The sequence below is a fragment of the Lynx canadensis genome, chromosome B4 (assembly GCF_007474595.2).
Source record: "Lynx canadensis isolate LIC74 chromosome B4, mLynCan4.pri.v2, whole genome shotgun sequence".
Taxonomy (NCBI): domain Eukaryota; kingdom Metazoa; phylum Chordata; class Mammalia; order Carnivora; family Felidae; genus Lynx; species Lynx canadensis.
The window spans coordinates 68,029,682-68,057,122 of record NC_044309.1 but is presented as its reverse complement, the minus strand read 5'-3'; the positions used below and the strand labels follow the sequence as shown (position 1 = coordinate 68,057,122).

Below are 27,441 nucleotides of genomic sequence, written 5' to 3'. Positions count from 1 at the left end.
CTGAAATCAAGAGTTGGAGTCAGATCCTTAACTGACTGAGCCACTCAGGCAGCGCCCCTTCAGTAACCTTTTGTATCAGATTTCTAAGTTCTGTCCTTTCAGTTCTGAATTTGCTGGAAAAAAAAATCATAATCATGTGACAAGTGAAGATTCTTTTGTAAAAGATTTAATACAGTATTTAGGAGAAACGGTTAATATGGTCATTTAAGTGAAAACCGAGACTCTGACACAAAAAAAGCTCATCTCTAAAAATTACAATAACTATATTACCAAATGTTAGACTCCTTGATTACTAGAATATTCTATGGGAAAGGAATAGCAAAAATATAAATCATTCCAATCCATATTCTTACACCTTTTGGGAGCTATTCAAAATTATTTTTTCCAGCCACTGGTGCAGGGACCAACCAATTCTATGGAGGCTTCACTTAGGTACTTCTCCTAAGCATGACCAGTAAGCATTTCACCCATGCTAGTGCTGCTGGCCTCGCACTCCCTCCCAGGATGTCTTTGATGCTGCGATGTGAAACTTGTCCCACAGTCCACGGAAGTGGGAGAGGAGGTGATGCTGATGGGGCCACCCTTAACCAGTGGGGGGCAGCAGTGGATGAATGCTCCCCCTTTTATCCCAGGTAGGGCAATTCTAAGCCACATTCTAAAGGTCCTCAGAGATCCCAAGAGATGGAGCACCAGTTGCCAACAGGGTTTGCCAAAAAGATACGCATCTTTCTATCCAAGCTTCCCCTTTTCCTCTTCACTCTGTTTTTCCTCATTTTTTGCTCTCCAGGATCATATTAAAACAAATGGATCAACAACAGCAACAACAAAAACACTACCTTCTCCCACACCTGTGTGTCAGACTTTGCTTTGGGGAGATCAAGATCCAAAATAAGAAAATGAAGTACTTCCTAAATATTAGTACTTCCTAAATGTGCTCACTATAATCAATTAACCTTTAAAAAACTGAGATTACTCAGGATTGATAATCTTTTAAGATAATTGTGAAACTGATTATTTGCATTAATCTCTAATTCACTTGTTAAGAGATTTTGCATTCATTATTCCTGATAGCATATTATGCTTGTTTACATTAAGTTAAGTGGGTGTTGTACCTGCTGGGTGAACAAACTGTCTTTTGTGGATTCTGGGCAGGAGCTCAAAGCTCTAATACACCTTTCCTACACTGCAGAAAAACTTGTACCATTAAGGTTAGGAGTGGGGAGCTCTTTAACTAGGCAAGAGGAAAAAATAAGTAGAACTTAAACACTCTACTGAGATAGATTTTAAAACCACAAGGGAAGAGATTATTTTTAAACTCAACTGCTCACAGTTCTCACTTGAAATATCAGGAAATTAACCTTGAGAAGGGGTTAATCACACAGGACTCGGGCTTTTCCAGTTTTTTTATTTTATTCTTAATGTGTTACTTTTTTTCTCTGTTTCTGTATAACTTTGTCCCTGAGTACATTTTTATAGGAAGTGCACTGGGGTATTAGTTTTCTCAATCATCTATCTTGTTAAACCATTGGCTTCTCCCATAATATTTTAGAATAGAAACAATAACCACATTATAGTCAGTCAAACTCCCCCCCACCTCCTATACAGGGGCATTTTCTTACAGGAGAATAAATGTTACAGACATTCTCTTTTAAGCTTTCATGCTTATTTCTTTGATATTCAAGGTTCTGTGTCAACAACTCAAAAAAGTTTTAAGAAAGAACAACTGGAAACAATAATTTTGCGATTTATGTCCAATATTTTAAATTTATTTGGAGACGTAAGACCTAGGTTCAAATCTGGTTATGCTAATTATTACGCAGACAAATATTTCTAAACTCTAATGCTGTTGAGCATCATAAAGGCTCAACAAATGTTATCATTCTTATCAATATTATCATTATCATTTTCATCACTGTCATTATCATCACTATCACTGTCTTCAAATGTCCAATGACATAGAACAGGGAAAGGCATTAAATGTTTTGATTTCATTCCACACAACAGTTCTATGAGGCATGATTACTCTCTCACCTTTCCAGGTAAGAGAACCAAGGTTCAGAAATTTCAGATAAATTTTGTATCAAATTCCTCAGTGACAGAGTTGAGATATCAATGCACATCTGCTCAGCAAAAGAGCTCAATGTTTTCTACTTAATATGGAATTACAGAAAGTCAGATATCTGTGAAACCAAATTCCTCAATGGTATACATTTTCCTTGAAATTATCATTTGAGAAAATATTATCTGATAACTATTATTTTTAATGGACTATTTCATTGAAAATCCTTAACTGATGTTTACTTCCAATCAAAAAAGCTTACATTCTGGTTATTGCCTAAATTCATTGGTGCCAATGCTAGGTCAATGTTTTAAACAAAGTAAAATATATTGTATTTGGTAACAGTATAAATTAAATTTAGCATTTTGATTCAATGAGTGAGTTATATTTTAAATAACCTTTTTTCTCTTTTTTTATTATTTAAAAATGAATAATATGAAAGAAGAAAAAAATCCTATGGTCCAAGATGACTTTCAAGCTCCAAATACTGATGTCTTCTCCCAAGAAACCTTGGACTTGTTTATTATAGGGGTTTGTAATGCCTAGTGAATTTCTTTATTTTTCCCATTCCTTTCCTACTAGCTTTAAATGTAAAGGTCAATTTAATAAGTTATGAATACTGTCTTTCCAGTTCATTCCTACCATTCCACTCTTTTCATAATAGCTTCAGCTGAACCCTTGCAAAGATTATCTGAAGACACTTTGACATGTACCCAAATCATAACCTATGTTACTGAAGAAAAAAAGCTTCCTGATATTTACATGTTTAAAACTTAAAATCTTGGGTTGGTTTTGTGGTCACATCTCAGAAACATGGCTTTGAGAAGTCCAGATTGTAACATATGATTTGATAATACTGTAGCTCTATTCAGCCTGAATACCTGTTTAGTGCCTACCCTGTGCCCAGCACTTGTTCTTGGTGCTGAGAGAAAAAGAGACAAAATCTTGCCCTCAAAGAGCTAATATTCCAACAGATGAAGAAGGAAGGTGCACAAGAACTGAGAGGGCAAGCTGGCTGTGTGCGCAGTTCAGCGCCCATGGTTTCAGAAGGGCATTCACTTCTAAAACAGAAAGGAGTCTGTGGTTTGGCATAAAGCCTTGAACTTTGAATCATCAAAGCTGAATTTTAGATACTGCTTTGACAATTTGTGCTGAGGCAAGTTGTTGAATCTCTGGCATCCATTTGCTCATCTGCAAAGATCAGATGTTGCCAATTCCTCCTAATTTTCACTCTATGTGCTTAATTAAACATATGTGATGATATCACATTTCCTGCACAATCAAATCTTAATTTTGCTAGTATTGTATTAAAGGCCCCGACTATCATTCTAGCTTCAATTTTCCAGGTCTTCTTCCCTTCAACTAAGACAAACTCTCCCCTTTGTATCTGGTGAATTCCTACTGGTATTTTAAGACTCAACTCAAGGAAAATTTCCTTTGGGACATTTCGAATGTTGCCAATTTTCTACCTTCATAGATAACATTATGAGACACATATCTGGTATATTTTTAGTTATTTCTTTTATAGGGACCATTAGAAGTGGAACTACTGAGACAAATAGAATAAACATTTTAAGGATGCTTTTATAAATTATCAAAATGGTTTCCAAAAAATTTTTAAATTTGGCAACAGTTTATGAGAATGTCTCAAGAGATCTCATTTAACTATGGGTGTTATTACCTTAGTGTTTATTTCAGTCAACTGTTTGTCAACACACAGGACTCTGTATCTCTCCTAGATAAGCTAGTTAGGAATCTCCGCCTTACTCTTAACAACTAGCTTATGAATGCCCAACATATTAGACACAGAGATTATAGTGTTAGTTGCCACGTAAATCAATGGCCACAGAACATTCAAAGGGACAACATATTTGAAAACTTACGATAATAAACTTTTGAATAAATCTATATAGTTTAATAAAAATTGAACTCACCTGATAGCTTTCCACAATTTTTTCTACAACATGATCCCAATGAACAGATATCTCAGAAGATGATAAGACTTTTACACCTACTTCTGTTGGGGCTTCACTGGGAGCTGAAATTTGATGAGAACATTACATTCTTATATAAGGTGCTTACATTCATATAGCACCATTTGCTGTATGAATGGATTAAAATTACATTTTAATATTTTTTCAAGTTTTCGTATTTCTAAAATAAAACAACCAGTAATTTTATTATCTTTTTCTCTGTTTTTACTAATATTATTTTATTTCATGGTCAGCAATGATATATGACACACAGTCATCTACATGAATGTTAATATATTCACACACATGTACATACACATGCACACACACACTTTTACAAATATAAACTCTTTCACGGATTTCTCCAATATCTGTTAGCAAGAACTGTACTAATTATTTTTTGTATTTCTCTGTACTAATCTGCTTTAAGAAAGCCTGTGGATGCACATTCAATTCATTATATTTATATAACTCTATATTATCAAAAATAGGAAATTTGGTATTTATTAAAATTGTTCATTACATTTAATTTTCATTTTTCTCACTCACGCTTTGTATTTACATAAGGTACAGATACACAGGAATACTTCTCTCCTTTTCTTTTATGTTTAAGCTAAGTTTTTTTTTTTTGTTTGTTTTTTTTTTTAGATCCTTTGAAACAAGTTGTGACATCCACTGCTTCTTGTGCTCAGGAAAGCTTTTATAAGTCTAATCTTCCAACTGGGCATCAAGTCAAGTATGTATCAAAAAGGTCTCTGTTCAGTGAAAAAAAAAAGTAATTTACATCCCTTATGAAAATTACACAAAAAACTAAGGAAATCTTTAAGCAAGAATGGTCAATTTTTATTGTCATTTATTAACAAACCATAATCCTCTTTTGTGTAAAAAATGTCCTGCACATGGACATTGTTGCCTTTCTAAATCAAGGTTAATGTGTAGCACTATGATTGATTTCCTAGCAGGAGAAGAAGAAGAGAGGAACGCTTATACAAGCTTCGGCACATGCAGTTTTATGAGACTTATGAAACATTTAGGAAAGAAATATAATTAAATGCAGATGGTCATGACTACAGAGATGACAAGCATGGCCCTTTGTCTGATTACTTTAGCATCAAATAAGGCACTAAAAAGTTGATATTGGGTGAGAAGATAACTTGTAAAGTGCTTTTTACTTCATTTCTTCTGTGGGGATACTCAGATTGTTCAAACTGGTAACACTGAGCCAAGTTACCATCTTTCTATTGAATCAGAATAAGTATAGAGAATGTAAGAATTATTACTCAGGTCTGAAAGCCCTGACTTGATTATAAACTTAAATAATTTCCATGTTTATTCTCTCCATGTATTTAGTTAACTTAAAAAAAAGCATGTGTGTGTGTGTGTGTGTGTGTGTGTGTGTGTGCGTGCACCTACATGTATATATAACCATATATATAAGATTGCCTTTCATGTTTGTGTTGTAAGTAAAGATCATGGAATGATGGGAATACACGTGAAATTTTTAACAAGTAGGGAAGCTAGTAACTGTACGGCTGAAGAGCGTTATGTGAGTTCTGATAGCTAAATGTGTATTTTGAAGTAGAAGCTAACACAAATTTGGCAAATGAATAGAGTGTTTTTCCTCTAAGAGATCAGAGGAGTATTTCCTGTTTTATTTCCTTTTGTGCTTCTCACACGTATGTGAAGAGAACTTGGCCAAGGACAAATGTGTCAGGTCAGAAGGCAATGGAATCTCCATTTGCTTTTCTAGCCATTAATTGTTTACATAGTGCTCATGAAGTACAGAGGTATAATAAGGAGGTCTTATGTTTCTTTAATAGGAAAACAATAAAAAGCATAGTAGCTTAAATAGGAAATCACAGAAATCAATGTTATTATGTTTAATCCAAAATGATGTATTATTTATCAAAGACATATAAAGTCTTTTAAAAGCATTCTCAGTTCAGATAAAGTTTCTAGAAAAACAAAGAGAGCCAGTATCTATATATTTTTCCCCTAACTAGTTCTCCAGACAATTTTTCCTTTCCCAATAAAAAATTAACTTTCTGACTCCTTCTTCATAGAATTATGCCTAGATTCCCTTTAATAAAATTTCAGCACTCTAGTGAAATGGCAAAGAAGTTACATAAAGGATATAATTATACAATTTGGGGGTTAAAAGGGGAAACTTTACCCCCAGAAAAGTATATGTTAAGGAATTTGTAAGTATAAGCATTGTGAATGCACAGACATACTAAGGTACCAACCAAGTATGGAGAATTTCTCACTTCACAATTAGAATCAAGAAGCCAAAAACAGGGGTCCAAAGCCAATTATTTTAGTGGAGATTTCCTAATTATCGTGGACATGATCTAAAGGATGAAAAATATTTGGGAGGTACTCTTGTCTTTAAATGGTTGGAATGACATTTTAGTTTTGATCAAAGTAATACTCTTTTACTAAATGCCTAGTACTATGAAAAGATCTTAGCAAGTAAGGCCTGAAAGACAGCAAACAAAATACCTACCAGAGAGTTAGGTTTATCTTCCCTCATCATGTTAGTAAGGTCTTTTACCTACCGTCTTGTGCTGAATTAATGACTGCTGTGAGGCTGTAAGGTCCATCTCCTTTGTTGTTGAAGGCCTTAACTTTGACTTGAAATGCAGTGGAAGGGCGCATGGTCTCATCTTTATGGACATAGCGGCCAGTATCTGGATTAGTTACTGTAACTTTTTTCCATTCTTCCCCATCAAAAGGCTTAAATGCCACTATGTAACCAAAATTGTTGCCGTAGTGGTATTCTCTTGACAAAGGCTAAATAGAAATTGATATATTAAATAGGTTTAACCAATATAATTAATAAGGAGGAATCCAACGCAAGTAATAATAACAATACACATGGAAGCATGTTCTTTGTAAAAATTACTTAAAAAAACATGTTCATAAGTTAGTGCTGCCTGAAAATGCCAGGGCAAAAACATGCCCAAACAAGTAATGACTTTACTTACTAAGTATTCTCTTCCTGGAATATCTCAGGGGGGCTCTCACTCTGGACCTTTTTACATTCAATTCTTTCTGCCTAGAATGCTCTCCCATACATCAGAAGCTTCCCTCCTTCACTTTCTGAGGTAAAAATCACCTACTTGTGGTCTTTCCTGGCCACAAGATCTGCCATTTCAAGACTATTTCCATAACACCCCATACACCCCACCTCCCTGCTTTATTTTCTTTTCTGTAACACTACCATGATCCACACTATATAATTTACTTATCTATCTACTTCATTATCTTTCTCAACTATTAGAATATAAGTTTCATGAGGGCAGAGTTTCTGTGAGTTTCATTTACTTTCATGCCTAGAACCTAAAACAAGAGAGTTGTATATGACTCTAGAATATCTGTCCTGTAATCAAACAGTAGACACTGGTCAGAGGAGAAAAGAGAGAAAAGGAAGGAGAGATGATATTGCCTTCATCTGTAGGAGGCTGGCTGTGGGCCCCTGTCTGACACAGTATTGAAGAATGTGCTCTGTTTGGCATTATTTCCTGAGTTTCTTATCATTACACACGTCATCTGCCCAATAAGGAAGTTCATGTCAGCCTTAACAAGTCATTATTTATAAATAACGACAAAGCTAGTTCTAGTAAATACTCATTACTTAGTCGTTTTCAGTCAAAAGAGAAATATGCAATTGTGTCTTTAATTTTTCACCAGAAAATCAAAGTTATCTTGAGGAAAACCATGAAGTAAATATACCACAGTTTCTTGAATATACATATGTTAAACAGGTGGATAGAAATGTACATCCTGAAAGCATAATCCCCAGGATGCACATATTGTGATTTTTTAAATTATAGATAATAGAACCTAGTGTTTCACAGTAGTTTGAACTTTTCTTACTGATAGTTATCTACCTAGTTTTTGCAATTTAGAGTATACCAGAGTCAGCTAGAGAATTTTCAAATCCCAATGAAACTGGAGAAAAAAAAATTCTAGAAAAGAAAAAAAAACAAACTCCTTGGGGAAAAAAATTAATAAGTCTCAGGCCATAGAGACTTGATTTAAAAATTTTAGAATAGGATTTCTAATTATGAATTTTTGACAAGCCCGCATCTTATCCTGAAACAGATACCATCCAATTTTTTTTTTTAAAACCAATTCATATATGCATAGGGGCACTTGTACCCCAATGTTTATAGCAGCACTCTCAACAATAGCCAAATTATGGAAAGAGCCTAAATGTCCATCAACTGATGAATGGATAAAGAAATGTGGTTATATACACAATGGGTACTACGTGGCGATGAGAAAGAACGAAATATGACCCTTTGTAGCAACATGGATGGAACTGGAGAGTGTTATGCTAAGTGAAATAAGCCATACAGAGAAAGACAGATACCATGTGTTTTCACTCTTATGTGGATCCTGAGAAACTTAACAGAAACCCATGGGGGAGGGGAAGGAAATAAAAAAAAGAGGTTAGAGTGAAAGAGAGCCAAAGCATAAGAGGACTCTTAAAACTGGGAGAACAAACTGAGCGTTGATGGGGGGTGGGAGGGAGGGGAGGGTGGGTGATGGATATTGAGGAGGGCACCTTTGGGATGAGCACTGGGTGTTGTATGGAAACCATTCGACAAAAAACTTCATATATTGGGAAAAAAATAAAAAAATCATATATAAAAGAATACAATATTCTAATTCCCTAATATCCACACTTATGCATGTTACATTGACTAAAACCTACAAATTAAATAACTTGATATTCAGCATTCAGTATTTCTAAATCTAACTTAAGAATGTAACCTAAATGCCAAGAATAAAATATGACACAGCACTGAATAAAGTCAATTTTTGCTAAATATCCACTTACTTAAATTGATTTGATTTCTGCAAAAATTAAAACCTGATTTTTTTTTTTTTGCACTCCTAAAAATCCCTTGGAGCTAGGTTGTGCTTTTTGACTATCTGCAATGATTGAACACTAAAGATATTTAATGGGTACACATGGACCTATATAAACATGTTACCTAGATAAACAGATGTCTAATGCAGACAAGTTTATACTATTGCAGCCCTCTCCTCCACCAATATGTCTCACTTCAAAAATCCAGATGAGAGGCATTGTTTCTCAGACATTATGGTTTCTGAGATAGACTTCCCTTTGGGTCATAAAAGATTAACAAAACGTTTTGGGTGCCTCAATAACAAGTCCCTTGGGTGACTCCTGAGACAACATATTGTAATACATTACACTAGTGGTCAAAATAAGTCTCAGGTAAGAAAGCAAACTTCATTTTGAAAACAGGTGCTGAGTACAAAAGTTTTAAATCTTTGGGGTTTTGAAATGCCCAAAGAAGTGTTATAAATTAAAATTGGTTACTACACCACAGCGAGCTCAAAATCTATCTAGAATCAGATAGCAAGATGTTTGTTTAATCTTTAGGCCAGTGATCAATTTTTGCACAGGAACTATACACTCAGCCATAGGTAAAATCTGACTTGCATTTGAGGAAAAAAATATTTTAGTAATTTATTCTTGCTTGTGCTTTGAGCATTGATTTTTTTTCTTCTTCCTTTTTTTTTCAAGTAAAGTACATTTGGGATAGGGGATTGTGACATGAACAATTTCATGAAAGAAGTCATTGTGAGTTTGTCAGATACTTCAGAAAATAGATGTTCAAGTTGGATAAAAGCTTGAAGATAAAATTTGTTTTCAAAAATGCAATTACAAATGTCATGGAAACATGTTGAACTGAAAGTTAATATTGCCACATTCTATGCAAACAACATAATAAAATATCAAGGAGTCTTGAGAGAGAAAATTGCATGCAAAATAATATTAGTTTAAAAATGCTTAGAAAACAGCTTCTGTTTTTATTTACAAATTTTATGACATCATATGTAGAAGATTAGAAAGACCACCCCAAAATGTCAATGTGAGTTATTGCTGACTTGTGTGATCTTGAGTAATTTTTGTTTACATAATACTTCAGCATTGGAGCTGTCATTAATTTAAAAAAAATGTTGCTTTCTAGCTTAAAAAAATATTTTTACAAAACAAACAAAAGGGAGAATACCCCTGCGGTAGAAATATTACCATAATAGTAGATATGGTCTTTGGACTAGCTGATACTACATTACTGATGTGTAATAGAAAAGGACAAATATATCAGTTTAGTGTAGTGAACAAGAGCAGTACCAAAGAACATCCAGATTCCTTTTGGGTAAACGTTCCCCAGTTGAATACCCAATTATTCCAGTACCTTTCGTTAACAAGTTTTTCTTTTATTGAAAAAGAAAATAAAGTTATTTTCTTTGTATCACTTTGGTGCCTTTGTTGCAAGTTAATTGATCATATGAGTGTGAGTCTATTTCTGGGCTCTCTACTCCATTGATATGTATCAGTCCTTATGGGAATATCACATTGTCTTAATTAATGCAGCTTTAGTAAATTTTGAATTCAGGTAGTGAAATCCTACACCTTTGTTTTTCTGTTTTTATTTTTCAAATTTACTTGATTCTTCTAATCCATGAACATGCTATTTATGTTCATTTATTTGGATTTTCCTTAGTTTCTTCTCAGGAATATTTTGTAGTTCTTGGTAGAGAAGTCTTGTATGTTTCTGTTTAATTATGTCTGTATTTTATGTTTTTTCTAATTGTCATTATAAATGTATTTTTAAAAGTTTGTTAGCAGCAAACCAATAAAATATAAAAGAACATTTGACTTTAGAACATTGATTAGGTATCCTGCAATTCTATTAAATACGCCTATTAATTTTAAAAGTTATTTATAGGTTTCCTAGAATTTCTGCACATATACACTTCGTGCTCTTTTTTCTTTCTTCTTCTTCTTCTCTTCCTCCTCCTCCTTCTCCTCCTCCTCGTCCTTCTTCTCCTCCTCCTCTTTCTTCTTTTTATTCTTCTTCTTCTTTCTTCTTCTTCTTCTTCTTCTTCTTCTTCTTCTTCCTTTTCTTTTTTTCTGCCCTATTTCACTGGTTGGGGACTATTATAACATCAAGAGGGGATATACTTGCTCTGTGTCCCAACTTAAAAGGAAAACACTTAGTCTCTCACCACTGAGCCCATTATATTAGCTACAAGATTTCTATAAATACTCTTTACCAGGTGTAGGAAATTCCCATCTATTTCTAGTTTACCTTGAATTTTTATTTTTATTTTTTTTTTCAACGTTTATTTATTTTTGGGACAGAGAGAGACAGAGCATGAACGGGGGAGGGGCAGAGAGAGAGGGAGACACAGAATCGGAAACAGGCTCCAGGCTCTGAGCCATCAGCCCAGAGCCTGACGCGGGGCTCGAACTCACGGACCGCGAGATCCTGACCTGGCTGAAGTCGGACGCTTAACCGACTGCGCCACCCAGGCGCCCCTTGAATTTTTAAAAAATAAATGACTGTTTTAAGTTGCCAAGTGCTTTTTATGCATCTATTGAGAAGATCCTATGGTTTCATTCCTTTATTCTGCCAATATGATGAGATTTGTGAAACCAACTTTGCATTGCTGGGATAAACTCTACTTTGTCATACTGTATCATTCTTTTAGTATTTTGCTGGGCTCAATTTGCCAACATTTTGTTAAGTTTTGCATCTATGGTTATAAAAGGTATTTCTTTGTTATGTTCTTTTAAAAATAAAATTCACATCTTATTTAAATTAAAATACATCGTGAACAATTTATTTCACCAAAAATAACAGCAATAACTTTTATATTGTTACTCTATAAACCACAAATTCCTATTTTTCTCCAGGTAATTCTTATAAATCAAGAAAGGTGGTAGATACGGTCATGCAAAGAAAACAAATAGATAGCTAGCATCCTTGGCCTCTGATTCTATCTTGACCATGAATAAAAGTGTTCAATGTACACTCATTAGATTTCTACCTTATGAGTTAACTCATAAGGCATAAATCAACAAATGAATGTCGATAACAACCATATGCAGAACAACAGTGGATTGCTTTCCACTCAAAATTCAATTTTCTCTTTACATTCACTTAATGGAGACAAAATCTACATTGAAATCTCTGGTGAACTCAGTTTCTTCTACTTGTTGATAATTTCCCTAATTGCCAATTCAACTTTTTTTTTATTATATTTAAACAAAAACAAAACAGAACAAAACAAAAACAGTTTACTCTGGGCATTGTCTTTTATTCCATTATTTCAGGAAACAAAATGGTTTTGAGATTCAGTGTAGGTAAAGCAGCCTATAATATATGCAACTTATTCATACTTACCACCCATGTTATGGTCAGCTCTCTGTTGCTTCCACCTCCACCTCCTACATCTGAAGGCGCCACATTAGGAGCTGAAACAAACAATAAAAAATGAGGTTATGCAATTTTTTGCTGGCACTCCAAGACCATAAATTTTTTCTTCACTAGGAAACACAAGCTGCACACATTACCCACTCAATTATAATGATAATGCCTCACAGTAGCTGCAATCTATCATATATTATATATATATAATTATACAAATATAAATATAAGTATAAATATAAATATAAGTATAAGTATAAATATAAATATAAATATAAGTATAAATATAAATATAAATATGTTTCCTGCCAAGCTAAAATTGATTCAGTGACATAGGAAAGTATGGGTTTTCTTTAGCAGGGGGGAGCAAAGCAAATTTGCCCTCCCACACACATCTTTTTTTTTTTTCCTGTGTCCTTTCATTTAATATGATTTTGAAAGATTAGATCTATTTTGTTAGGAAAATATTCCACAGCTCTTACTTTTGGAACTTATGACCTTCTTATAATTTACTGTTGTGTTAGTTTTATGCTTCAATCTACAAATAATATTAAATAGCTCCTGTGTATTAACATTGGATAAAGTTTCTCCAAAACATCTGGCAATATTTGAAATCTAATATTTTTTTCTGGTACTCTCACTTCTAGTTCCTAAGTACCTTCTAGAACCTTGCCCCATCAGGGACTCCGACTCTCCCACACTTCTGTCTTTTTAGATCTTCCTTCAGTTTCACTTGTTCTACTGGATTCTACCTTACAGTCTCTCCATCTTTAAAAATTATCTGTAATATTGCCTCCTTCTTACCCTCCACACCATTAAACACTTTGTCACAGAACTGCAAAGAAGAACTGATATACGGCTATGCTTTGTACTTCACTCTGTAATAGCTTTTTAATGACCCATAATCTGTTTTCCACTTCTTTATATTACTAAATTCACTCTCTCAAAAAAATCACAAATCACAAAATTGCTTCAAATTGCTAAGTCCAATGACCTCTTCTTTATTTTTCTCCATGTTATTCTCTCTCCCTATAAATCTTTCAGGGTAGTTGCTGTATCTCATCAGATTTGTATACTATTGGATTCTTATCTAACTGGAGTTGCACAGATAAATAAAGCATAGTTTGTCTTATACTGGAGGCACTTGGAGACCAGCTACATGGATGAAGTCCGTGTTTTTACATGCAACTGTTGTGGCTCAGTCTGAGATATCATTCCCAGATCTGTTAAAATTTTAAAGAACAGATGAAGGGCACCTGTGTGGCTCAGTAGGTTAAGTGTCCAAATTCAACTCAGGTCATGATCTTGAGGTTCATGGGTTAGAGCTCCAGTTCCAGCTCTGTGCTGACAGCTCAGAGCCTACAGCCTGGTTTCGAGTCTGTCTCTCTCTCTTTCTCTGCCCCTCCCTCTCTCTCTGTCTCCTCTCTCTCTCCTCTCTCCTCTCTCTCTCTCTCAAAACTGAATAAACATTAAAAAACAAGAACAGATGAAAGATGAATTATCCCTGGATTCCCCACATCCTTCCCATGGAAATAGTCATACCTTCCTCAGAGTGCTCAAAGTAACATGTTCATTTACTAAGCTGCACATACCAACAAATAATTGTGACTCAAAGAAAAATAATTCGTAACTTCTCCTATGTTAGCCATGCAAATTCTTTGTTGAGATATGTACATTAATTGCACAGAAACAAAATGTATGGTTTTATGTCTATAAACCGTGTGATGATTTCCATTTCTGATTAGGAATGAATATGAATTTGAGAGATTTTATTTTACTATTCAACTGTCACCACATAAGTGTTAGAAATAAAAATTGAGTGCACAGAGGTGTTAAAAGATAATTGTAGTGCTTTAGATAAAATACATATTGAACCCTGGATATTAAAATAACTCTTGGAAACCTTTTAAACAACATAACTCATATTCTGAAGTTAAAATTCTACATGCTACAAGAAACAAGAAACAAAGAACATGCTGTCTTACAATCCATGAATAGATCAAATTTTGTGTGTTTAACTCTAAGTACAAGTATTGTGGTCACAGGCAAATAATTTCAAAAATAACTCTTAGAATAATTTATTACACTGCAATTTGTTGAATCAAACATTGCCTTCATCAGATCAAGTATTATTTGCCAAAGCACTTCACTGTAATCCTTTTCTTTATAATCAAAATTAACCTCTTTATTTAGAGCTAAAAATGAAATATGTGTATTATGTTAGATTGAATTTTTCTCCATTTCATACTGTTTATTTCAAACTCCTTTAACATGCTTCAATAAATCAAGATTGACTTGCCCTTCAAAGATCACCCACTCAGCTTATGATGCTAAAATAAAGGGCAGGAATAAAGGTAACTGTACCTTCTAATAGAGTGTTTTATATCTTAGGTGAATTATTGACTTAATGTCCTCCATTTAGCTTTGAATGTGCAGCTGTAGCTTTAGCAACTAAGGGGCATTTTTTTTCACAGGTGGGATTGACATATACCCTACATAACTGACAAGAATCTGAGCACCTTGGGGCGCCTGCGTGGCTCAGTTGGTTAAGAGTCTAACTCTTGATTTCAGCTCAGGTCATGATCTCACGGTTCATGGGTTCAAGCCCCACATTGGGTTCTGCACTGACAGTGTGGAGCCTGCTTGAGATTTTCTCTCTTCCTCTCTCTTTGCCCCTGCCACTCCCCTGCTTACACTCTCTCTTTCTCTCAAAATAAATAAACTTAAAAAAAAATCTGAGCACCTAGCTACTGTATATTTGCATTCAGCTTTTCAAGAACAGAAAACCTGGGCAAATCATGATTCCTTTCAGGGAAGTAAATAACTCTAACACAAGGCAGTTTATTCAGCGTTAGGCTCCAAAGCAATTTAACAGTGAACAAACTAAACTTTCTTTTTTTTTTTTTTTTTTTAATTTTTTTTTTCAACGTTTATTTATTTTTTTTGGGACAGAGAGAGACAGAGCACGAACGGGGGAGGGGCAGAGAGAGAGGGAGACACAGAATCGGAAACAGGCTCCAGGCTCTGAGCCATCAGCCCAGAGCCTGACGCGGGGCTCGAACTCACGGACCGCGAGATCGTGACCTGGCTGAAGTCGGACGCTTAACCGACTGCGCCACCCAGGCGCCCCTAAACTTTCTTTTAACAATAAATCATTTAAAAGATTTTAATGAAATATTTAGGAAAAAATAGAAAATTATTGAATTAATCACGAATAAACAATATTTATCATTTTACTGTGACATGTTAAAAATAGCTTTTAAATTTGTTCTTCTGCCTTGAGTTCAGTCTAACAGTGATTTCCTAATGATGTTTGTAAGAGTGCTTCTGTATTTCAGTCACAGAACTCAAAATTATTTAAAAAGAAACTCAAGCCAATGTCATAATTACTCGTTCAGTTTAGAAAAAAACTGATGCTGCCAATTTTACTTTTAGATTTGAAAGCTTAGGTAATTTCCTTAGAAGTACCAATTTGAGCTTTAGCGTTTTTTTGCTTTTGTTTTTTCTTTCTTTTCTTTTTTAACAGTGTACACACTGACTTATGACAAACCCTAAATTGTAACAACCATGAAGTATATGAAGACAGGCCCTTGGTTCAAAATAAATTGTTGACTACTTAGTCCTTGTTAATTATTGCTTAATTTGTATAGCCACTTTTACAGAAATAAAGTTACCATGAATGTAGCTTTCAAATTTAATTTGCATCAAAATCTCATTGTGATTTAAAACAAAATCTTTAGGAAGAGATTCAAATGGTTATAACTGTAATGCTCTAGAACCTAGAAAAACCAAGGGATTAAAAGTACAATTAAAGTCTTGCATCTGCTTTTATTCTACTTTTAAATATATATTCTTTGTGATTAGCCATTAACAAAACCAAATGAACTGCATAATATTTGGATATTCAAATGAGAGTAGCTATTTGTAACTCTTAATGATCTGTTCCGCTGGTGGAACAGATTGCTAATATTGCTAATGCATCTGCCATGTTAAACTGATGCTCTTCCCGTAACAGGTAAAAACAATACAGGGTCTGAGATAATTCACAATAATATTAATGTCGTAGGGTCTTCTAGAGCTGAAATTGGAGGTTTGTTTATGAATCTACGCTTTGATCTCAAACAGGAAAAATTTAAATGGGTGGAACGGAGTAAATTTGTTAACTGCTCAAAAGCATGATAATCTAAAAATAAGTCATCTGAAGAAATGCTGTATGGGCAGAAAAGAATGCTACAAACTGAAATGATCATAAGGTACAGTGAAGTTATTATGAAGAACTCAAACCAACTATGCACTATTCATTTAAGTAAAAGGATGAAATCTAGTTTCTCTCAGGATATTAAAAACAAAAGTATTTAATGCATGTGTGACCTTTGTTTTCAAATAGAATAAAATATATTTGGTAATGGGTTCTTTTCAATCATAACGTGCAATTATCACTATGGCTTTATCACTGCTTCTCTTTTCATCCTCCTCTATTAACTGCCAATTTCTAGAACGACCATCTTACCCTTCTTGCTCCTCCTTTTCTCTTCCACAAATAATTTTGTAGCGCTAAAGATAGCAACATAAATAGAATCTGATTCCAGTACTGAAGATGCACTTTCTTTAATTTAGCAACAAGTGAATATGTACAACTAATTTTAATTTAATGTGTTAAGTATCCCTAACTTGTGAAAGTCTGCCGAATGAATGAAGCAGCTCAGCTTCATAAAAGACTCATCTAGAATTCAGAAGTGATTTTTACATACTGCACCTAACTGGATACTCAGATCAGCCCTTTGAAGTAAGCATACAGCGAAGTAACATTATCCCATTTTACAGGAAAGGCAAATGAATCCCAATGGAAGTTACTTAACTAGCCATGTCACAGTGCTTACATGGATAGTAGCTTTAATGCAGGCCTCCTCATTGCTTAAAAATCTATACTTTTTGCTACTTTAAAAAAAGATTTCTCTCTTTTATTACCAATGATAGCAAATAAATTTATCAGTAACTTGCTAGCTACAAAACATGCTCTTAGCACCATTTCTCTCCTTTATCAAACATAACTAAAATGATTAAAAATAAAACTAAATAAAAAGAGAATGGCTTCATTAGACACAGAATTAATGTTCTATATAAAGGATGAAAGTGCTGATTCTTGTATTTTTTTTCTCTTTTCCTTCTTAGGTTGATCTGGCATAAATAAATGCCAAAGCTGTCAAAACAAACCCAAATGCGCCATTTTAGGATATCAACTCACCAACTGCACCTGCAGATCCATTAGCTATGAGGGTATGTCTTAATGACACATTACTTTGAAGGATGCTTTTGTTATCTCTTTCTTACAGTCAAAATTAAATGGGCTACAATGAATTACAAACACATCTTCTAATTCTTCATTTGGGACCATCCATTTTATAATGCACTTGTCTGAATCCAAAGAATATACCCAACCATGCACTGCGATCTTAACATTAAGTAATTGGACAGATAAGGGCATGTGCTGCATTAGATAATGTTGTGTCTTTCAATCAGCATAATGAGGTGCAGGGGCAACCTTTCCATCAAATGGGAACCAGCCTTTATCCCACATAACATATGCTGGCATCTCTTAGGGAGTTGTTATAATGGTACATGGCAAGACAAACATCCCCTTGTTTTAAAAAGTATTTTTATTTTTTTGTTAGAATGAAGAATGTGAATGTCCAATTTTATGCATATTAAATTTTTTAAAATGAAGAAGAAAAGAAAAACAATATTTAAAGATAAATTCTATTTAGTTTTATTATATTAAACGTATATTCTTGTATTTATGTTAAATACAAATATATATATATTCTTCTAAAATGATTAGAAATTACATGAAGCTATGTGATTCTCTGTATGCTTATAAAAAATGGAAATACATTGTCAAATGAGGTGATCAATTACAGAGTAGACAATATTTTCTTATAAGCATATTATACTGTAAAATGAGAATAATAGCATAATAAATGAATATTAGGCAGCAAATATTATGCACTAGATAGTACTAACTTCTTTCATTATATGTTTTTAAATCATAAATCATAAAATCATAAAATCTCAAAAAATAAATAATTTCCATTTTGAGATGAGAAAACAGAGAGGTTATGTAATCTAAGGTTTGAAACAATGGCACCAAGATTCTACTGAAGGATTGGTGTCTCGGAGCTTCAATACTACACACTGCTTTCAGAAGAGTAGGAAGACAGTGAGGTTGAAAGGTCTTTAGAGTTTCATATAAATTGAGTATACCAAAATGATCCTGAGCTTCCAAATATGATATTAAATATAAATCACCAATTCAGATTCAAAAGTCAGACTGAGTCTCTGAGACACTTTTTGTTCGTATTCCTAAAAACATAATCATTTCTACTTTGAGATGACAAAAAAGATCTTACAATAATTCCTTCCAGATGATCAACCCATGTATACCAAAGCAATCACCTTCTGAAATTAAATAATTAAGATACTGTTTGTAACAGATTTCCTGAGGAGGAGAGGAGAAGGTCTGTATCTATCATCAATGCCAGAGAAAGCTCCTTCCTCCTCTAATGAACAATTTAGTATTTCAAAACATGTGTTCAGATTAAGTCTTAGTTCATACAATGTTAGTCAAGACATCATGGAACGTTAGCCAAGCTCAAGAGATTTTTTTAAAGGACTATATTTAAATATAAGAATGTTATAATTTTTAATTTTTATTTATTTTTTATTTTTTTAATGTTTATTCATTTTTGAGAGACAGAGAATGAGTGGGGGAGGGGCAGAGAGAGACAGAGAGAGACACAGAATCTGAAGCAGGCTCCAGACTCTGAGCTGTCAGCACAGAGCCTGGCACAGGGCTTGAACCCACGAACCATGAGATCATGAGCTGAGCCAAAGTCCACTTAACCGACTGAGCCACCCAGATGCCCCAAGAATGTTATAATTTTTTAACTGAAAAAAGTTTCCTTAGGCATAAACTTAATCATTTTATTTTATTTTTACAATTTTATTTTGAAAATGAATACTTGTTAAATCAAATCAAGTACAAGATCTCTCAGCATGAAATTATGTGGTTTAAAACCACTGGTCAGATCATGCCCATGTTCCTTTTTATTTTTGTCTTTCAAGAAAGTCCATCATACAGAAGTTTATATTAAAAACACAAGTGGCTCTAGGGACTAATAATAAAAACCAAACACAAGGATCCTGGCTATATGGTATCTGTAATCTACAAAGCTTCAACTTATATTACCTCTCTATCCTAATGAGATGCTTGCCAGGTAGAGCAAAAGAAACAGTTGTGTTCATTTCGCAGGTGAATATACCAAAACAAACAAACAAAAAATTAGCATTTTATCATATCTAGCTTTATAGTTAAGGATGAAATCTAAACTACTCCTAGAACACTAATAAAGTTTTATATAAATACATATTTGGGTTTTTTTTCATGTTTATTTACTTACTTTGAGAGAGAGATAGAGAGCATGCTGTGTGTGAGTGGGGGAAGGACAGAGAGACAGGGAGAAAGAGAATCCCAAGCAGGCTCCACACGGTCAGTGCAGAGCTCTACAAGGGACTCCATCTCACAAATCATGATATCATGACCTGAGCTGAAATCAAGAGTCAGATGCTTAACCAACTGAGCTACACAGGCTCCCTGTGTACACACTTTTAGAGTCCTGCTTGAGAAAATGCCCTTAAGAGAGAAAGCTCAATGTATGAGAATAGGTGTCAAACAGATCTTGGATTTGAACTGAGTCTTGCAAGTAATTATATGAATTTCACATTATTTACTGTCTCTGAGTCTGTTACCCATTAATGAACACGGGATAGTAATATCTACCTTAAAATATTATCAAAAGAATTAACTGAAATATGTGTGAAAATACTCAGTGAAGATCAGTATTTCAATGTTTATTATCTTCCTTAATTACAGAATCATTATTTTTATCTGGTAAATAATGTAGTAAACTACATGAAACTTTCAGAGATTACTGATGGCAGTCCTGTGAATAACTGGTTTTAAAAACTAAGACATGATGGCACAAAAACAGACACACAGACCAATGGAATAGAATAGAAACCCCAGAACTAGACCCACAAAAGTATGGCCAACTCATCTTTGACAAAGCAGGAAAGAACATCCAATGGAAAAAAGACAGCCTCTTTAACAAATGGTGCTGGGAGAACTGGACAGCAACATGCAGAAGGTTGAAACTAGACCACTTTCTCACACCATTTACAAAAATAAACTCAAAATGGATAAAGGACCTAAATGTGAGACAGGAAACCATCAGAACCTTAGAGGACAAAGCAGGAAAAGACCTCTCTGACCTCAGCCGTAGCAATCTCTTACTCGACACATCCCCAAAGGCAAGGGAATTAAAAGCAAAAGTGAATTACTGGGACCTTATGGAGATAAAAAGCTTCTGCACAGCAAAGGAAACAACCAACAAAACTAAAAGGCAACCAACGGAATGGGAAAAGATATTTGCAAATGACATATCGGACAAAGGGCTAGTATCTAAAATCTATAAAGAGCTCACCAAACTCCACACCCGAAAAACAAATAACCCAGTGAAGAAATGGGCAGAAAACATGAATAGACACTTCTCTAAAGAAGACATCCAGATGGCCAACAGGCACATGAAAAGATGTTCAGCGTCGCTCCTTATCAGGGAAATACAAATCAAAACCACACTCAGGTATCACCTCACGCCAGTCAGAGTGCCCAAAATGAACAAATCAGGAGACTATAGATGCTGGAGAGGATGTGGAGAAACGGGAACCCTCTTGCACTATTGGTGGGAATGCAAATTGGTGCAGCCGCTCTGGAAAGCAGTGTGGAGGTTCCTCAGAAAATTAAAAATAGACCTACCCTATGACCCAGCAATAGCACTGCTAGGAATTTATCCAAGGGATACAGGAGTACTGATGCATAGGGGCACTTGTACCCCAATGTTCATAGCAGCACTCTCAACAATAGCCAAATTATGGAAAGAGCCTAAATGTCCATCAACTGATGAATGGATAAAGAAATTGTGGTTTATATACACAATGGAGTACTACGTGGCAATGAGAAAAAATGAAATATGGCCTTTTGTAGCAACGTGGATGGAACTGGAGAGTGTGATGCTAAGTGAAATAAGCCATACAGAGAAAGACAGATACCATATGGTTTCACTCTTATGTGGATCCTGAGAAACTTAACAGGAACCCATGGGGGAGGGGAAGGAAAAAAAAAAAAAAAAGAGGTTAGAGTGGGAGAGAGCCAAAGCATAAGAGACTGTTAAAAACTGAGAACAAACTGAGGGTTGATGGGGGGTGGGAGGGAGGGGAGTTTGGGTGATGGGTATTGAGGAGGGCACCTTTTGGGATGAGCACTGGGTGTTGTATGGAAACAAATTTGACAATAAATTTAATATATATATATAAAAATAATAAAAAAATAAAAAAATAAAAAATAAAAAAAAAAAAAAAGAAACCCATCATGAAAGAAAAGATTATTAGTAATCATGGTTTTACAACGCATAAGATTATATAACTAGTTCCATTATTAGTTACTAGCGATGGACATGTACCTATTCTTGTTGTTCTTACTATTGTTTAATTTAAATAATAGCATTCATGGTACAGAAAACTGAATGCATGATAAACACTTCATAGAAACATCTACTTTACATATTTTAAGATAATGTATGTATATACCACTCTATTATGTGGTATGTAAATTAAGTGTTTTTCTGATCTTGAACGAGCATGTCATTGAATGGCTTTCCATAAAGGTGGTTATGCTAGATAATGAATGATACTCAGATTTTACAGGATGTACGTCACATCATGCCTGAACCTTGTCAAAAATAAAAACATACACGCGCAAAAAAAAAAAAAAAAAAAAAAAAAAAAAAAAAAAAAAAAAAAAAAAAACTAAGACATGAGAGTTCATAATTCTATTTAGAAGTTAGGCCAAGAAATTGAGGTAGCCAGCAATGTGGATTAGTGGTATTAAGATACCACAACAGATTTTAACAGCAGTCTATCATCCTTTTAAAATCTTTTCTCTCGCAGGCACCTGGGTGGCTCAGTGGGTTAAGCATCTGACTGCAGCTCAGGTCATGATCTCACAGTTCAAGGGTTCAAGCCCCACATTGGGCTATGTGCTGGCAGTGCAGAGCCTGCTTGGGATTTTCTTTCCTTCTTTCTCTCTCTCTGCCCCTCCCCCACTTGCACTCTCTCAGAGTGAATAAACTTAAAATAAATAAATAAATAAAATCTCTTCTCCCAAATAAAGCACTGAACTTTGGCAAGGCATAGTAAAAATAAGCTCAGAGAGCCTACAAAACATTTTCTTTTTCTTTTTTTTTTAATATGAGATTTATTTTCAAATTGGTTTGCATACAACACCCTGTGCTCATTCCAACAGTGCCCTCCTCAATGCCCATCACCCACTTTCCCCTCCCTCCTACCCCCCCATCAACCCTCAGTTTATTCTCAGTTTTTAACAGTCTCTTATGGTTTGGCTTCCTCCCTCTCTAACTTTAACATTTTCATTTTCATACACAAGGAATAATAAAAAAAGAGCTATTATTATAATCAGAACAATATTTTTGCCTGGTAATTCAGGGAAAAGGAAAATAGAGCTGAGTACTTCTGCACCAAAGGCTATTTAAATGGAGTTGGTATTTCGCCTAAAAATGTGAACCTGAATTGGAACAACATCCATGGTTGAGCTAGGGTCAAAGAGCATATTTAGAGTGACACCTAATATTAAAAGAACACATTCTAGCTATTTCTCAGAGAAACTATGACTCTCTTCGTGGTTTAGATCTGGGAAGTTCTCATTCAATGGTCTCCACTCCCTGCTTATCCTACCCTCCCCGCCCCCCCGCCGACCATGCCACATGGCCACACAGTTTTAAATGTTTTTGAGTGATATGCAGAATTGTGAACCTTCTAAATCTTAAAACTTGTTACTTATGAGCCTCCCTGGTTAAGATTCAAAATTTACATGAAAGTTTACATTCTATTTTTTAATGTTTATTTATTTACTTATTTTGAGAGAGAGAGCACAAGTTGGGGAGGTGCAGAGAGAGAAGGAGAGAGAGAATTGAGGATGATTAATTGGCTTTCACTCTAGTGTCTACATAGAAGGTAGAAGCATTTACTGAGGGAGAAGTGAGATTAAGTGCAGGTGAGGACTTAGTTCCATTTTCAAATGGGTTCTCCATTTATTTATGCAGAACTGGATTTCCATCTAGTATACTTTTCCTAAGTAAAAAAGTTTTTTAATATTTCTAATGCAGGTTGCTGGAGTCAAAGACCTTCAGCCTTTGTTTTGCTTTGTTTATAATGTGTATTTATTTTTGAGACAGAGAGACAGAGAGAGAGAGAGAGAGAGAGAGAGAGAGAGAGAGAGAGAAAGCGAGAGCGCGCAACCAGGGGCGGGGGGAGCAGAGAGAGAGGGAGACACAGAATCAGAAGCAGGTTCCATGCTCCGAGCTGTCAGTGCAGAGCCCAATGCGGGCTGAACCCACCAGCGGTAAGATCATGACCCGAGCTGAAGTTGGACACTCAACCGACTGAGACACCCAAGTGCCCCAAAGACCTTCCTTCAGCCTTTGTACATTAGGAAATTTCTTTCATTTCATATTTGTGATAATTTTTTGAAAATAAGTTCTAAATTATTTTTTGAGCAATTTAATTTTTAATCTTTAATTTTTTTAAGTTTATTTATTTTGAAAGACAGAAAGAGTGGAGGAGGGACAGAGAGAGAGAGGGAGAGAGAGAATCCTAAGCAGGCTCCATGCTATCAGCCGGAGCACCATGCAGGGCTCGAACTCACAAACCATGAGATCACAACCTGAGCTGCAACCAAGAGTCCGACGCTTAACTGACTGAGCCACCCAGGTGCCCCTTTAGTTTTTTTTTTTTTAATTTTTTTTAAGTTTATTTATTTTGAGAGAGAGAGAGTGTGTATGTGAGAGCATGAGAGTGGGAGAAGGGCAGAGAGAAAGGGAGAGAGAGAATCCCAAGCAGATTCAGCTCACAGCCCAATTCTGGGCTCGATCCCATGAACCATTAGATCATGACCTAAGTAAGCAGAAATCCAGAGTCAGATGCTTAACTGAGTGAGCTACCAAGGCACCCAAATATGAAAGTTGATATTATAAATACCAATTTCATTTTAGTCATCCCAAGTGGAATACACAGAGATTTCTATTTACTTCTTTCCTTACTTTCCTTATGTAAAAATATTCTTAAACATCATATGACCTTTTTCTTGATTTTTGACTGTCTTGTCACAGAATACACACACCTGTGTGAAATACATACACACATTTTTAGATGAATCACTTACCTCAGAGTATTATTTATTTCCAAATACGTTCAACTATATATAAAAGTGGCACCATATATATAAACCTTTCAAATTTTCAAAAGTTTCTTCAACATACCAGCACCATCTGTTTTAATTCTGTTTGATGGTATACTGGGCTCTCCTATACCCAACGTATTGGTTGCTACCACACGAAATTCATACTCCATCCATGGTATTAAATCCACCGCTCTTGCTGCCTCCATATTCCCTTCAATGATTGGGGGATCTAAACAAAATGAACATTAAAAAGAATATTAGTTGAACAGCATCATTTTTATAATCTCGCATTTTAATTTTACTATTTTGAGACAAAGGCACATATTCTCCACTGAGTTGAAATAAAAATAAAAACTAGACATGACAAAATATTAAGTTCAAGGGAGTAAGCAGAGAGATCATTAATAAATAATAAACTACAAAAAGTGATATGAATGTGGATCATCTATTTCATAAGCCTAAGATCAGAGGGTTGAAATTCGGCACTCCTATCAAGCTCCCAGGTCATGCATTTACTGCTAATCCATGGACTCTACCTGGAATAGCAAGGAGCTGTATTCTAAAGGTAGAATCTAGAAAGATTTCCTGAGGGAAGAGCACAACTGGGACAGTTAAAAACTTTGGGGACATCCACTGACATTGTACATGGGCAGTGAACGATTTATTATTAGGGTACCTATATGTTTATACCCTTTTTTAGTTGGTTTTGTTGATTTTTACCCAAATCACTTGGGGCAATGATAACAAATGTTATAATAGTTTATTAAAAATTCATGCTCTTAGATAATGAAAAGATTATAAATTATGGATAAAATATGATCCAACATTGCTTATTTCATTGAGATATGATAAAACAAAGAATCAAGGCAGGACTACACAGTATTTTAAGCTCTCTTAAAATATTTCCACATGTGTTTTTAATAACTAACATATACATACATATGCATATAAATACTTGTACATCACTTGTTTGGAAAATGTGTTGCTTTAGGCTTGTCTATGACTCGTTATCTTACTATTTAGGGAATTTTTTATCTGGCAATGCAGACCATGAATCTATAGTTTTTCAAGATGTTGTTCTCATCTCTACAATAAATGCCAAGCATCCCAGTGTCCTGGTTTCTGCTTTTGGACAAATTCCTGTGTGGCTCAGACCATGCCATGCCTCATCCTGCCATAATTGTAACTGTCCTGGATGCTAATTTTTCCATCTCTTCTCTTATTTTGTGATGAACTTGTTCTATACATTTGATGTAATTTTTGACTTTCTGATTGAAAATTTGGCTTTGTCTTCTCCTGTTTTGATTCTGCCTCTTTATTTAATATTTCTTCCACCCTTCCTTCACAGCAAATCGGAATTTGCTTTACTTCATATACCCAAGGACTTCTTTTAGGTAGTTGGAGGAAGGAAGTGTAGTTTTAGTTTGTAAAGTGCTCTTCATAAAGAAAAGAAAAAAATATAGCTGGTTGGTATGACACTGGGTAGCCCACTTCCCCTCTAGAGACCTTCCAATAATTTTGAGTCTAGTATAAAAGAAAAAAAATGTATAGTAGTGGGTTGAATTTATAGTACCAAAAAGTTCTATCTCTTCCCAAATTACAAGAACCTGTGAATGTAAGTCATCTGGAAAACCAGTCTTTGTGTCTCCTTTGAAGATTAAGACCAGAATTATGTTAAGGATCCTGGGATAAGATTAGCCTGGATTATCTAAGTGGGCCCTGAAACCAATAATAAGCATCCTTATAAGAGAAACACAGAGGAGAGACATATGTAGAAGAGGAGGCAATGTGACCACAGAGACAGAAGTTGAAGTGATGTGGCCACAAGCCAAGGAACATCTGGAGCCACTGGAACCTAGGAGAGGTAAGGAATACCTGTTCCCTAAAGCCCCTGGAGACGGTACAGCCTTGCAAACACCTTGATTTTGGACTCTGGCCTCCAGCACTGTGAGAGTCTAAATTTCTGTTGTTTTAAGCAACCAGTTTGTTACAACAGCCCTAGGGAACCAATACAGAGTTTTAAAGTCAGAAGCTGATGGGATTATTTATGAGTTTGTGATCTTATGAATTTGGGGCCTAAGTAAAAACATATGGTAGAAGGCTCAAGGAGGCAGTCCAATCTTTCCCCTCCCTGTGCTGCAAAATCCCGGCACCATTTAAATGTTTATTTTGAGAAACAGAAAGAGAAAGAGAGGGAGGGACAGTGAGAGAAGGAGAGAGAAAATCCCAAGCAGACTCTGGATCTCATGACTGTGAGATCATGACCTAAGCCAGTATCAAGAGTTGGATGCTTAATCAACTGAGCCACCCAGATGCCTTTAATCCCAGCATCATTTAAATGCCTGAAGAATGGGAATGTTGAAAGCCCTCCAAAGGGTCTCTCTTGACAAGGGTATGCTATTCTCATGATGGTCAAAGCTAACCAGGCTTTTTCAAGCAGCTGGGCAGCCAACAAGTACAGGCAAGAGTATGTTGAGTCAAAACAAGAAGAACCAGAAGGATGTGCAGTGGAAACTGTAGCTAATAGACTGATTTTGAGCATGTGTGATCATCCAGTATGAAAATACCCCTAAATAAATGGAAGGCCGAGTATATGTTCAAAGAGTAGAAAATCAGACTTGACCACAGAAAATATTTGGAGGAATGGTGAAAGGTAAAGAAGGAAAGGTCTAGTGGGGTCATTTTGTGGTAGGCTTTGGATTCCAGGTGAAGCTGTCAGTCCTCTGATTTAATGACCGAGATGAAGAAAGAAGGAATAAGCAAAATGCCTTGGAGTTA

General features: G+C 35.1%; 1 protein-coding gene across 1 annotated transcript in view; it reads right to left on the bottom strand.

Annotated features, from left to right (window-relative positions):
* The window catches only part of CNTN1 (contactin 1), a 375,068-nt gene that overhangs the window by 53,232 nt on the left and 294,395 nt on the right, over nucleotides 1-27,441 (bottom strand). Inside the window, 4 exon segments of the mRNA XM_030322283.1 lie at nucleotides 3,990-4,097; nucleotides 6,591-6,825; nucleotides 12,270-12,340; nucleotides 24,743-24,892. Coding sequence (XP_030178143.1) covers nucleotides 3,990-4,097; nucleotides 6,591-6,825; nucleotides 12,270-12,340; nucleotides 24,743-24,892 — 564 coding nt within the window.